This window comes from Ascaphus truei, chromosome 6 (assembly GCF_040206685.1).
Source record: "Ascaphus truei isolate aAscTru1 chromosome 6, aAscTru1.hap1, whole genome shotgun sequence".
Taxonomy (NCBI): Eukaryota; Metazoa; Chordata; class Amphibia; order Anura; family Ascaphidae; genus Ascaphus; species Ascaphus truei.
Window position 1 is genome coordinate 24,289,162 of NC_134488.1, and position 13,614 is coordinate 24,302,775.

At 61.4% G+C, this 13,614-nt stretch overlaps 1 protein-coding gene across 4 annotated transcripts in view; it reads left to right on the forward strand.

Moving 5' to 3' along the window:
• Positions 1 to 13,614, forward strand: part of PLEKHN1 (pleckstrin homology domain containing N1) — a 38,908-nt gene that overhangs the window by 6,501 nt on the left and 18,793 nt on the right. For 3 of the 4 annotated variants that reach the window (XM_075603652.1, XM_075603654.1, XM_075603655.1), the window contains exons 2-3: positions 12,018 to 12,084; positions 12,427 to 12,486. In XM_075603652.1, coding sequence (XP_075459767.1) covers positions 12,018 to 12,084; positions 12,427 to 12,486 — 127 coding nt within the window. The remainder of the gene's footprint in view (positions 1 to 12,017; positions 12,085 to 12,426; positions 12,487 to 13,614) is intronic. The other variant, XM_075603653.1, reaches the window with a different exon arrangement.

The following is a 13,614-nucleotide window of genomic DNA, read 5'->3' on the forward strand; positions in this document are numbered from 1 at the left end:
AGCCCGTAACCACTGCTCCTCCCTGCAGCGCGTAACCACTGCTCCTCCCTGCACCCCGTAACCACTGCTCCTCCCAGCAGCACGTAACCACTGCTCCTCCCAGCAGCCCGTAACCACTGCTCCTCCCTGCACCCCGTAACCACTGCTCCTCCCAGCAGCGCGTAACCACTGCTCCTCCCAGCAGCCTGTAACCACTGCTCCTCCCTGCACCCCGTAACCACTGCTCCTCCCAGCAGCCCGTAACCACTGCTCCTCCCAGCAGCCCGTAACCACTGCTCCTCCCTGCAGCGCGTAACCACTGCTCCTCCCTGCACCCCGTAACCACTGCTCCTCCCAGCAGCACGTAACCACTGCTCCTCCCAGCAGCCCGTAACCACTGCTCCTCCCTGCACCCCGTAACCACTGCTCCTCCCAGCAGCCCGTAACCACTGCTCCTCCCTGCACTCCGTAACCACTGCTCCACCCAGCAGCCCGTAACCACTGCTCCTCCCAGCAGCGCGTAACCACTGCTCCTCCTTGCAGCCCGTAACCACTGCTCCTCCCAGCAGCCCGTAACCACTGCTCCTCCCAGCAGCCCGTAACCACTGCTCCACCCAGCAGCCCGTAACCACTGCTCCTCCCAGCAGCCCGTAACCACTGCTCCACCCAGCAGCCCGTAACCACTGCTCCTCCCAGCAGCGCGTAACCACTGCTCCTCCCTGCACCCCGTAACCACTGCTCCTCCCAGCAGCGCGTAACCACTGCTCCTCCCAGCAGCCCGTAACCACTGCTCCACCCAGCAGCCCGTTACCGCTGCTCCTCCCTGCAGCCCGTAAACACTGCTCCTCCCTGCAGCCCGTAACCACTGCTCCTCCCAGCAGCCCGTAACCACTGCTCCTCCCAGCAGCCCGTAACCACTGCTCCTCCCTGCAGTGCGTAACCACTGCTCCTCCCAGCAGCCCGTAACCACTGCTCCTCCCAGCAGCCCGTAACCACTGCTCCTCCCCGCAGCCTGTAACCACTGCTCCTCCCAGCAGCCCGTAACCACTGCTCCTCCCCGCAGCCCGTAACCACTGCTCCTCCCAGCAGCCCGTAACCACTGCTCCTCCCAGCAGCCCGTACCCACTGCTCCTCCCAGCAGCGCGTAACCACTGCTCCTCCCAGCAGCCCGTAACCACTGCTCCTCCCAGCAGCCCGTACCCACTGCTCCTCCCAGCAGCCCGTAACCACTGCTCCTCCTCGCAGCCCGTACCCACTGCTCCTCCCTGCAGCCCGTAACCACTGCTCCTCCCAGCAGCCCGTAACCACTGCTCCTCCCAGCAGCGCGTAACCACTGCTCCTCCCAGCAGCCCGTAACCACTGCTCCTCCCAGCAGCGCGTAACCACTGCTCCTCCCAGCAGCCCGTAACCACTGCTCCTCCCTGCAGCCCGTAACCACTGCTCCTCCCAGCAGTGCGTAACCACTGCTCCTCCCAGCAGCCCGTACCCACTGCTCCTCCCAGCAGCCCGTAACCACTGCTCCTCCAAGCAGCGCGTAACCACTGCTCCTCCCAGCAGCCCGTAACCACTGCTCCTCCCAGCAGCCCGTAACCACTGCTCCTCCCAGCAGCGCGTAACCACTGCTCCTCCCAGCAGCCCGTAACAACTGCTCCTCCTAGCAGCCCGTAACCACTGCTCCTCCCAGCAGCCCGTATCCACTGCTGCTCCCAGCAGCCCGTAACCACTGCTCCTCCCAGCAGCCCGTAACCACTGCTCCTCCCAGCAGTGCGTAAACACTGCTCCTCCCAGCAGCGCGTAAACACTGCTCCTCCCAGCAGCGCGTAACCACTGCTCCTCCCAGCAGCCCGTAACCACTGCTCCTCCCAGCAGCCCGTAACCACTGCTCCTCCCAGCAGCGCGTAACCACTGCTCCTCCCAGCAGCCCGTAACCACTGCTCCTCCCAACAGCGCGTAACCACTGCTCCTCCCAGCAGCGCGTAACCACTGCTCCTCCCAGCAGCTCGTAACCACTGCTCCTCCCAACAGCGCGTAACCACTGCTCCTCCCAGCAGCCCGTAACCACTGCTCCTCCCAGCAGCCCGTAACCACAGCTCCTCCCAGCAGCGCGTAACCACTGCTCCTCCCAGCAGCGCGTAACCACTGCTCCTCCCAGCAGCCGGTAACCACTGCTCCTCCCAGCAGCCTATAACCACTGCACCTCCCAGAAGCCCGTACCCACTGCTCCTCCCTGCAGCGCGTAACCACTGCTCCTCCCAGCAGCCCGTACCCACTGCTCCTCCCAGCAGCGCGTAACCACTGCTCCTCCCAGCAGCGCGTAACCACTGCTCCTCCCAGCAGCCCGTAACCACTGCTCCTCCCAGCAGCCCGTAACCACTGCTCCTCCCCGCAGCCCGTAACCACTGCTCCTCCCAGCAGTGCGTAACCACTGCTCCTCCCAGCAGCCCGTACCCACTGCTCCTCCCAGCAGCCCGTACCCACTTCTCCTCCCAGCAGCCCGTACCCACTGCTCCTCCCAGCAGCCCATAACCACTGCTCCTCCCAGCAGCCCGTAACCACTGCTCCTCCCCGCAGCCTGTAACCACTGCTCCTCCCAGCAGCCCGTAACCACTGCTCCTCCCCGCAGCCTGTAACCACTGCTCCTCCCAGCAGCCCGTAACCACTGCTCCTCCCAGCAGCCTGTACCCACTGCTCCTCCCAGCAGCGCGTAACCACTGCTCCTCCCAGCAGCCCGTAACCACTGCTCCTCCCAGCAGCCCGTACCCACTGCTCCTCCCAGCAGCCCGTAACCACTGCTCCTCCCCGCAGCCCGTACCCACTGCTCCTCCCTGCAGCCCGTAACCACTGCTCCTCCCAGCAGCCCGTAACCACTGCTCCTCCCAGCAGCGCGTAACCACTGCTCCTCCCAGCAGCCCGTAACCACTGCTCCTCCCTGCAGCCCGTAACCACTGCTCCTCCCAGCAGCCCGTAACCACTGCTCCTCCCAGCAGCGCGTAACCACTGCTCCTCCCAGCAGCGCGTAACCACTGCTCCTCCCAGCAGCCCGTAACCACTGCTCCTCCCCGCAGCCCGTACCCACTGCTCCTCCCTGCAGCCCGTAACCACTGCTCCTCCCAGCAGCCCGTAACCACTGCTCCTCCCAGCAGCGCGTAACCACTGCTCCTCCCAGCAGCCCGTAACCACTGCTCCTCCCAGCAGCCCGTAACCACTGCTCCTCCCAGCAGCCCGTAACCACTGCTCCTCCCAGCAGCCCGTAACCACTGCTCCTCCCAGCAGCCCGTAACCACTGCTCCTCCCAGCAGCCCGTAACCACTGCTGCTCCCAGCAGCCCGTAACCACTGCTCCTCCCAGCAGCCCGTAACCACTGCTCCTCCCAGCAGCGCGTAAACACTGCTCCTCCCAGCAGCGCGTAAACACTGCTCCTCCCAGCAGCGCGTAACCACTGCTCCTCCCAGCAGCCCGTAACCACTGCTCCACCCAGCAGCCCGTAACCACTGCTCCTCCCAGCAGCCCGTAACCACTGCTCCACCCAGCAGCCCGTAACCACTGCTCCTCCCAGCAGCGCGTAACCACTGCTCCTCCCAGCAGCCCGTAACCACTGCTCCACCCAGCAGCCCGTAACCACTGCTCCTCCCTGCAGCCCGTAAACACTGCTCCTCCCTGCAGCCCGTAACCACTGCTCCTCCCAGCAGCCCGTAACCACTGCTCCTCCCAGCAGCCCGTAACCACTGCTCCTCCCTGCAGCGCGTAACCACTGCTCCTCCCAGCAGCCCGTAACCACTGCTCCTCCCAGCAGCCCGTAACCACTGCTCCTCCCCGCAGCCTGTAACCACTGCTCCTCCCAGCAGCCCGTAACCACTGCTCCTCCCCGCAGCCTGTAACCACTGCTCCTCCCAGCAGCCCGTAACCACTGCTCCTCCCCGCAGCCCGTAACCACTGCTCCTCCCAGCAGCCCGTAACCACTGCTCCTCCCAGCAGCCCGTACCCACTGCTCCTCCCAGCAGCGCGTAACCACTGCTCCTCCCAGCAGCCCGTAACCACTGCTCCTCCCAGCAGCCCGTAACCACTGCTCCTCCCTGCAGCCCGTAACCACTGCTCCTCCCAGCAGCCCGTAACCACTGCTCCTCCCAGCAGCGCGTAACCACTGCTCCTCCCAGCAGCGCGTAACCACTGCCCCTCCCAGCAGCGCGTAACCTCTGCTCCTCCCAGCAGCCCGTAACCACTGCTCCTCCCAGCAGCCCGTAACCACTGCTCCTCCCTGCAGCCCGTAACCACTGCTCCTCCCAGCAGCGCGTAACCACTGCCCCTCCCATCAGCGCGTAACCACTGCTCCTCCCTGCAGCCCGTAACCACTGCTCCTCCCAGCAGCCCGTAACCACTGCTCCTCCCAGCAGCCCGTAACCACTGCTCCTCCCAGCAACCCGTAACCACTGCTCCTCCCTGCAGCCCGTAACCACTGCTCCTCCCAGCAGCCCGTAACCACTGCTCCTCCCAGCAGCCCGTAACCACTGCTCCTCCCAACAGCCCGTAACCACTGCTCCTCCCACCAGCCCGTAACCACTGCTCCTCCCAGCAGCCCGTAACCACTGCTCCTCCCACCAGCCCGTAACCACTGCTCCTCCCAGCAGCCCGTAACCACTGCTCCTCCCTGCAGCCTGTAACCACTGCTCCTCCCTGCAACCCGTAACCACTGCTCCTCCCAGCAGCCTGTAACCACTGCTCCTCCCTGCAGCCCGTAACCACTGCTCCTCCCTGCAGCCCGTAACCACTGCCCCTCCCAGCAGCTTGTAACCACTGCTCCTCCCAGCAGCCCGTAACCACTGCTCCTCCCAGCAACCCGTAACCACTGCTCCTCCCTGCAACCCGTAACCACTGCTCCTCCCAGCAGCCCGTAACCACTGCTCCTCCCAGCAGCCCGTAACCACTGCTCCTCCCAGCAACCCGTAACCACTGCTCCTCCCAGCAGCTCGTAACACTGCTCCTCCCAGCAGCCCGTAACCACTGCTCCTCCCAGCAGCCCGTAACCACTGCTCCTCCCAGCAACCCGTAACCACTGCTCCTCCCTGCAGCCCGTAACCACTGCTCCTCCCAGCAGCCCGTAACCACTGCTCCTCCCAGCAGCCCGTAACCACTGCTCCTCCCAACAGCCCGTAACCACTGCTCCTCCCACCAGCCCGTAACCACTGCTCCTCCCAGCAGCCCGTAACCACTGCTCCTCCCACCAGCCCGTAACCACTGCTCCTCCCAGCAGCCCGTAACCACTGCTCCTCCCTGCAGCCCGTAACCACTGCTCCTCCCTGCAACCCGTAACCACTGCTCCTCCCAGCAGCCTGTAACCACTGCTCCTCCCTGCAGCCCGTAACCACTGCTCCTCCCTGCAGCCCGTAACCACTGCCCCTCCCAGCAGCTTGTAACCACTGCTCCTCCCAGCAGCCCGTAACCACTGCTCCTCCCAGCAACCCGTAACCACTGCTCCTCCCTGCAACCCGTAACCACTGCTCCTCCCAGCAGCCCGTAACCACTGCTCCTCCCAGCAGCCCGTAACCACTGCTCCTCCCAGCAACCCGTAACCACTGCTCCTCCCAGCAGCTCGTAACACTGCTCCTCCCAGCAGCCCGTAACCACTGCTCCTCCCAGCAGCCCGTAACCACTGCTCCTCCCAGCAACCCGTAACCACTGCTCCTCCCAGCAGCCCGTAACCACTGCTCCTCCCTGCAACCCGTAACCACTGCTCCTCCCAGCAGCTCGTAACCACTGCTCCTCCCTGCAACCCGTAACCACTGCTCCTCCCAGCAGCTCGTAACACTGCTCCTCCCAGCAGCCCGTAACCACTGCTCCTCCCAGCAACCCGTAACCACTGCTCCTCCCTGCAACCCGTAACCACTGCTCCTCCCTGCAACCCGTAACCACTGCTCCTCCCTGCAACCCGTAACCACTGCTCCTCCCAGCAGCTCGTAACCACTGCTCCTCCCTGCAACCCGTAACCACTGCTCCTCCCAGCAGCTCGTAACACTGCTCCTCCCAGCAGCCCGTAACCACTGCTCCTCCCAGCAACCCGTAACCACTGCTCCTCCCAGCAACCCGTAACCACTGCTCCTCCCTGCAACCCGTAACCACTGCTCCTCCCTGCAACCCGTAACCACTGCTCCTCCCAGCAACCCGTAACCACTGCTCCTCCCTGCAACCCGTAACCACTGCTCCTCCCTGCAACCCGTAACCACTGCTCCTCCCAGCAGCCCGTAACCACTGCTCCTCCCAGCAACCCGTAACCACTGCTCCTCCCTGCAGCCCGTAACCACTGCTCCTCCCTGCAGCCCGTAACCACTGCTCCTCCCAGCAGCGCGTAGCCACTGCTCCTCCCAGCAGCCCGTAGCCACTGCTCCTCCCTGCAGCCCGTAACCACTGCTCCTCCCAGCAGCCCGTAACCACTGCTCCTCCCTGCAGCCCGTAACCACTGCTCCTCCCAGCAGCGCGTAACCACTGCTCCTCCCAGCAGCCCGTAACCACTGCTCCTCCCAGCAGCCCGTAACCACTGCTCCTCCCAGCAGCCCGTAACCACTGCTCCTCCCAGCAGCCCGTAACCACTGCTCCTCCCAGCAGCCCGTAACCACTGCTCCTCCCAGCAGCCCGTAACCACTGCTCCTCCCAGCAGCCCGTAACCACTGCTCCTCCCAGCAGCCCGTAACCACTGCTCCTCCCAGCAGCCCGTAACCACTGCTCCTCCCAGCAGCCCGTAACCACTGCTCCTCCCAGCAACCCGTAACCACTGCTCCTCCCAGCAACCCGTAACCACTGCTCCTCCCAGCAGCCCGTAACCACTGCTCCTCCCAGCAGCCCGTAACCACTGCTCCTCCCAGCAGCCCGTAACCACTGCTCCACCCAGCAGCCCGTAACCACTGCTCCACCCAGCAGCCCGTAACCACTGCTCCTCCCAGCAGCCCGTAACCACTGCTCCTCCCAGCAGCCCGTAACCACTGCTCCTCCCTGCAGCCCGTAACCACTGCTCCTCCCAGCAGCCCGTAACCACTGCTCCTCCCAGCAGCCCGTAACCACTGCTCCTCCCAGCAGCCCGTAACCACTGCTCCTCCCAGCAGCTCGTAACCACTGCTCCTCCCAGCAGCCCGTAACCACTGCTCCTCCCTGCAGCCCGTAACCACTGCTCCTCCCAGCAACCCGTAACCACTGCTCCTCCCAGCAGCTCGTAACACTGCTCCTCCCAGCAGCCCGTAACCACTGCTCCTCCCAGCAGCCCGTACCCATTGCTCCTCCCAGCAGCCCGTAACCACTGCTCCTCCCAGCAGCCCGTAACCACTGCTCCTCCCTGCAGCCCGTAACCACTGCTCCTCCCAGCAACCCGTAACCACTGCTCCTCCCAGCAGCTCGTAACACTGCTCCTCCCAGCAGCCCGTAACCACTGCTCCTCCCAACAGCCCGTAACCACTGCTCCTCCCACCAGCCCGTAACCACTGCTCCTCCCAGCAGCCCGTAACCACTGCTCCTCCCAGCAGCCCGTAACCACTGCTCCTCCCACCAGCCCGTAACCACTGCTCCTCCCAGCAGCCCGTAACCACTGCTCCTCCCTGCAGCCTGTAACCACTGCTCCTCCCTGCAACCCGTAACCACTGCTCCTCCCAGCAGCCTGTAACCACTGCTCCTCCCTGCAGCCCGTAACCACTGCTCCTCCCTGCAGCCCGTAACCACTGCCCCTCCCAGCAGCTTGTAACCACTGCTCCTCCCAGCAGCCCGTAACCACTGCTCCTCCCAGCAACCCGTAACCACTGCTCCTCCCTGCAACCCGTAACCACTGCTCCTCCCAGCAGCCCGTAACCACTGCTCCTCCCAGCAGCCCGTAACCACTGCTCCTCCCAGCAACCCGTAACCACTGCTCCTCCCAGCAGCTCGTAACACTGCTCCTCCCAGCAGCCCGTAACCACTGCTCCTCCCAGCAGCCCGTAACCACTGCTCCTCCCAGCAACCCGTAACCACTGCTCCTCCCAGCAGCCCGTAACCACTGCTCCTCCCTGCAACCCGTAACCACTGCTCCTCCCAGCAGCTCGTAACCACTGCTCCTCCCTGCAACCCGTAACCACTGCTCCTCCCAGCAGCTCGTAACACTGCTCCTCCCAGCAGCCCGTAACCACTGCTCCTCCCAGCAACCCGTAACCACTGCTCCTCCCTGCAACCCGTAACCACTGCTCCTCCCTGCAACCCGTAACCACTGCTCCTCCCTGCAACCCGTAACCACTGCTCCTCCCAGCAGCTCGTAACCACTGCTCCTCCCTGCAACCCGTAACCACTGCTCCTCCCAGCAGCTCGTAACACTGCTCCTCCCAGCAGCCCGTAACCACTGCTCCTCCCAGCAACCCGTAACCACTGCTCCTCCCAGCAACCCGTAACCACTGCTCCTCCCTGCAACCCGTAACCACTGCTCCTCCCTGCAACCCGTAACCACTGCTCCTCCCAGCAACCCGTAACCACTGCTCCTCCCTGCAACCCGTAACCACTGCTCCTCCCTGCAACCCGTAACCACTGCTCCTCCCAGCAGCCCGTAACCACTGCTCCTCCCAGCAACCCGTAACCACTGCTCCTCCCTGCAGCCCGTAACCACTGCTCCTCCCTGCAGCCCGTAACCACTGCTCCTCCCAGCAGCGCGTAGCCACTGCTCCTCCCAGCAGCCCGTAGCCACTGCTCCTCCCTGCAGCCCGTAACCACTGCTCCTCCCAGCAGCCCGTAACCACTGCTCCTCCCTGCAGCCCGTAACCACTGCTCCTCCCAGCAGCCCGTAACCACTGCTCCTCCCAGCAGCCCGTAACCACTGCTCCTCCCAGCAGCCCGTAACCACTGCTCCTCCCAGCAGCCCGTAACCACTGCTCCTCCCAGCAGCCCGTAACCACTGCTCCTCCCAGCAGCCCGTAACCACTGCTCCTCCCAGCAGCCCGTAACCACTGCTCCTCCCAGCAGCCCGTAACCACTGCTCCTCCCAGCAGCCCGTAACCACTGCTCCTCCCAGCAGCCCGTAACCACTGCTCCTCCCAGCAGCCCGTAACCACTGCTCCTCCCAGCAACCCGTAACCACTGCTCCTCCCAGCAGCCCGTAACCACTGCTCCTCCCAGCAGCCCGTAACCACTGCTCCTCCCAGCAGCCCGTAACCACTGCTCCACCCAGCAGCCCGTAACCACTGCTCCACCCAGCAGCCCGTAACCACTGCTCCTCCCAGCAGCCCGTAACCACTGCTCCTCCCAGCAGCCCGTAACCACTGCTCCTCCCTGCAGCCCGTAACCACTGCTCCTCCCAGCAGCCCGTAACCACTGCTCCTCCCAGTAGCCCGTAACCACTGCTCCTCCCAGCAGCCCGTAACCACTGCTCCTCCCAGTAGCTCGTAACCACTGCTCCTCCCAGCAGCCCGTAACCACTGCTCCTCCCTGCAGCCCGTAACCACTGCTCCTCCCAGCAACCCGTAACCACTGCTCCTCCCAGCAGCTCGTAACACTGCTCCTCCCAGCAGCCCGTAACCACTGCTCCTCCCAGCAGCCCGTACCCACTGCTCCTCCCAGCAGCCCGTAACCACTGCTCCTCCCAGCAGCCCGTAACCACTGCTCCTCCCTGCAGCCCGTAACCACTGCTCCTCCCAGCAACCCGTAACCACTGCTCCTCCCAGCAGCTCGTAACACTGCTCCTCCCAGCAGCCCGTAACCACTGCTCCTCCCAGCAGCCCGTACCCACTGCTCCTCCCAGCAGCCCGTAACCACTGCTCCTCCCTGCAGCCCGTAACCACTGCTCCTCCCTGCAGCCCGTAACCACTGCTCCTCCCAGCAGCGCGTAACCACTGCTCCTCCCAGCAGCCCGTAGCCACTGCTCCTCCCTGCAGCCCGTAACCACTGCTCCTCCCAGCAACCCGTAACCACTGCCCCTCCCAGCAGCCCGTAACCACTGCTCCTCCCAGCAGCCCGTAACCACTGCTCCTCCCTGCAGCCCGTAACCACTGCTCCTCCCTGCAGCCCGTAACCACTGCTCCTCCCAGCAACCCGTAACCACTGCTTCTCCCAGCAGCCCGTAACCACTGCTCCTCCCTGCAACCCGTAACCACTGCTCCTCCCAGCAGCCCGTAACCACTGCTCCTCCCAGCAGCGCGTAACCACTGCTCCTCCCTGCAGCGCGTAACCACTGCTCCTCCCTGCAGCCCGTAACCACTGCTCCTCCCTGCAGCCCGTAACCACTGCTCCTCCCTGCAGCCCGTAACCACTGCTCCTCCCAGCAGCCCGTAACCACTGCTCCTCCCTGCAGCCCGTAACCACTGCTCCTCCCAGCAGCCCGTAACCACTGCTCCTCCCTGCAGCCCGTAACCACGGCTCCTCCCAGCAGCGCGTAACCACTGCTCCTCCCAGCAACCCGTAACCACTGCTCCTCCCTGCAGCCCGTAACCACTGCTCCTCCCAGCAGCGCGTAACCACTGCTCCTCCCAGCAACCCGTAACCACTGCTCCTCCCAGCAGCGCGTAACCACTGCTTCTCCAGCAGCCCGTAACCACTGCTCCTCCCAGCAACCCGTAACCACTGCTCCTCCCTGCAACCCGTAACCACTGCTCCTCCCTGCAGCCCGTAACCACTGCTCCTCCCTGCAGCCCGTAACCACTGCTCCTCCCTGCAGCCCGTAACCACTGCTCCTCCCTGCAGCCCGTAACCACTGCTCCTCCCTGCAGCCCGTAACCACTGCTCCTCCCAGCAGCCCGTAACCACTGCTCCTCCCAGCAGCCCGTAACCACTGCTCCTCCCAGCAGCCCGTAACCACTGCTCCTCCCAGCAGCGCGTAACCACTGCTCCTCCCAGCAACCCGTAACCACTGCTCCTCCCAGCAGCCCGTAACCACTGCTCCTCCCTGCAGCCCGTAACCACTGCTCCTCCCTGCAGCCCGTAACCACTGCTCCTCCCAGCAGCCCGTAACCACTGCTCCTCCCAGCAGCCCGTAACCACTGCTCCTCCCAGCAGCGCGTAACCACTGCTCCTCCCAGCAACCCGTAACCACTGCTCCTCCCAGCAGCTCGTAACCACTGCTCCTCCCAGCAGCCCGTAACCACTGCTCCTCCCAGCAGCCCGTAACCACTGCTCCTCCCAGCAGCCCGTAACCACTGCTCCACCCAGCAACCCGTAACCACTGCTCCTCCCAGCAGCCCGTAACCACTGCTCCTCCCAGCAGCCCGTAACCACTGCTCCTCCCAGCAGCCCGTAACCACTGCTCCTCCCAGCAGCCCGTAACCACTGCTCCTCCCTGCAGCCCGTAACCACTGCTCCTCCCAGCAGCGCGTAACCACTGCTCCTCCCAGCAACCCGTAACCACTGCTCCTCCCAGCAGCTCGTAACCACTGCTCCTCCCAGCAGCCCGTAACCACTGCTCCTCCCAGCAGCTCGTAACCACTGCTCCTCCCAGCAGCCCGTAACCACTTCTCCTCCCAGCAGCCCGTAACCACTGCTCCTCCCAGCAGCCCGTAACCACTGCTCCTCCCTGCAGCCCGTAACCACTGCTCCTCCCAGCAGCCCGTAACCACTGCTCCTCCCAGCAGCCCGTAACCACTGCTCCTCCCTGCAGCCCGTAACCACTGCTCCTCCCAGCAGCCTGCTCTACGCCTCCCTCCACCTCAGAGGTTTGTTGGTGTGAATCACAGTTTCATCAAAAAATTGAATACAGAGGGAGCAGGGGCGTAGTTAAATCTCGGGGGCCCACACTCTTGAGGAGCCCACTCTAAACCCCCCCCCCCCCCCCGCGCGCGTGATGCAGGAGCATGAAATCCACCATTTTGATAGCCCCAAATAACACAGCCGGAGCAGCTACTGGTACCCCCTACGAAGGTAAGTGTCTCGGGAAGCAGGGGTCCCCCAGAGCTGAAATTAACAGTTCTGCACCGGAGACCCCCTGCATCAAACCTATAACTATAAAAAAAAGGAAAGCAAAATTGCTGCTTTAAGTTGAATGTTAACGTTCCACCTGACGCCTCTTAGTCCAGTGTTAAAGAGATTCAATTATTTGATGACTTTTCTCCATCCAGGAAACAGTCAGAATGTGGGTCTCCGACTGGAGGATCTTGCTGTATCCCAACCCAGCAGAGAGGGGCAGTAAGTGTTTGAAACAGTAGGACGCGGAGAGATGGAGGAACCCTGGTATTTCTTTACTGACTTTAAAGAGATCGCTTCTTGCTCTTTCCAAAGATCTTTCTACTTTATAAAATCGTTCAGGAGATACTCTTGAAATGTTATGGCCCATATACTCAAGGGGTGCTGTTTAAGTAGTCAGTGTGATCCCCTTCCTGTTAATTACATTTTTGTTGCCTTTGTGGCTTGTATAATTTTAGGGAATTAATCCCTTCTCCTGCATTACCCCTGTGGACATTAAATGGCAAATAAAGCGCCTCTAACATGTCATTAAATGGTACCAATACTATTGGTAATTTGTGCCAGCAGGTCGTGACCTCAGAAGAATCTGCCTCCCACGGAATAATTAAACAATCCAGCTCAAAGGTAAACCATTAAGATGCATGTGTGCATGTGATTAGAGACGTGCCAAATGTTCTCAAAAATTCGCAAACCAGGCAAGGTTCACCGGCAAGCAATAAATAACATTTTTCTGAAAACCGCAAAATTGCCCAACAATGTTCACCGAACATTTAAAGTCCACATACAAGGGAATTTATATACCGTACTTCCATTTACTGCCATATTTCTCCAAATACTATCGAAAAATAGTGGGACTGGCGAATTCATGAAATGAATCTGGTGAAAGTGTTGCATCAAAGTGTGTTTTTGAATGTTTCCCAGCAGCGTAAACTTTAGCGAACATGCGAGACCAAAGAGAAACTCGCAAAGCACTTCTAAAGATATTTACACACCTCTACCTTCTGTAGGACACAATTTAGAGATACGTATTGTTGTTAACATAATCACTTGTGCAAATATCTCTGCCAAAAATTAGGTATTATATACACATAACTATATTTCATATAGCGCTTTTCTCCCAATGGGACTCAGCGTGTCACAATGACAGTACAGCGCGCGGTACGCACCACATAGGAATGTTACAGACACAGCCCCTGCCCAGATGAGCTTACACTCTGTTTTTGGTGACCGAGGCAGAAGGAGATAAAGTGACTCGCCCAAGGTCACAAGGAGCGGACACCAGCATATGAACCAGATTCCCCTGCATCAAACTCAGTGTTGTTGTTTATAGAGTGAGCGTCTGTACTCACTAAGCCCCTCCTTCTCCCGTTATAAATCTCCATTACTGCCAGAGGTACAATGCATTAAAGTCTCCCTGGCAATAATGTGGCAAAGTGAGACAGTGCAGGGTACACGAGTACAAGTTCTGTGGCTGCTGGAGCCTTTTTTTTTTTTTTTTAACAGGGAGACTTGATAAATAAACCTTCATTGAAAAACCTGGCAATCGAAGAGGAAAAGAATGATTATCTCAGAACAGGTTATTACTAGAGCTGGGCGAACCAGTCCAAATCCATTTCCCGGGTTTTCCATTGTAAAATCCGCCGATGAATTGTTACAGTTTCAATCCGTGCGGATTAATCCAAAACCCGCTACTGGATACAATCCACTGGGGGATTTTAACAATCCACGGATTCCGCGTTCCACGTGAGCATT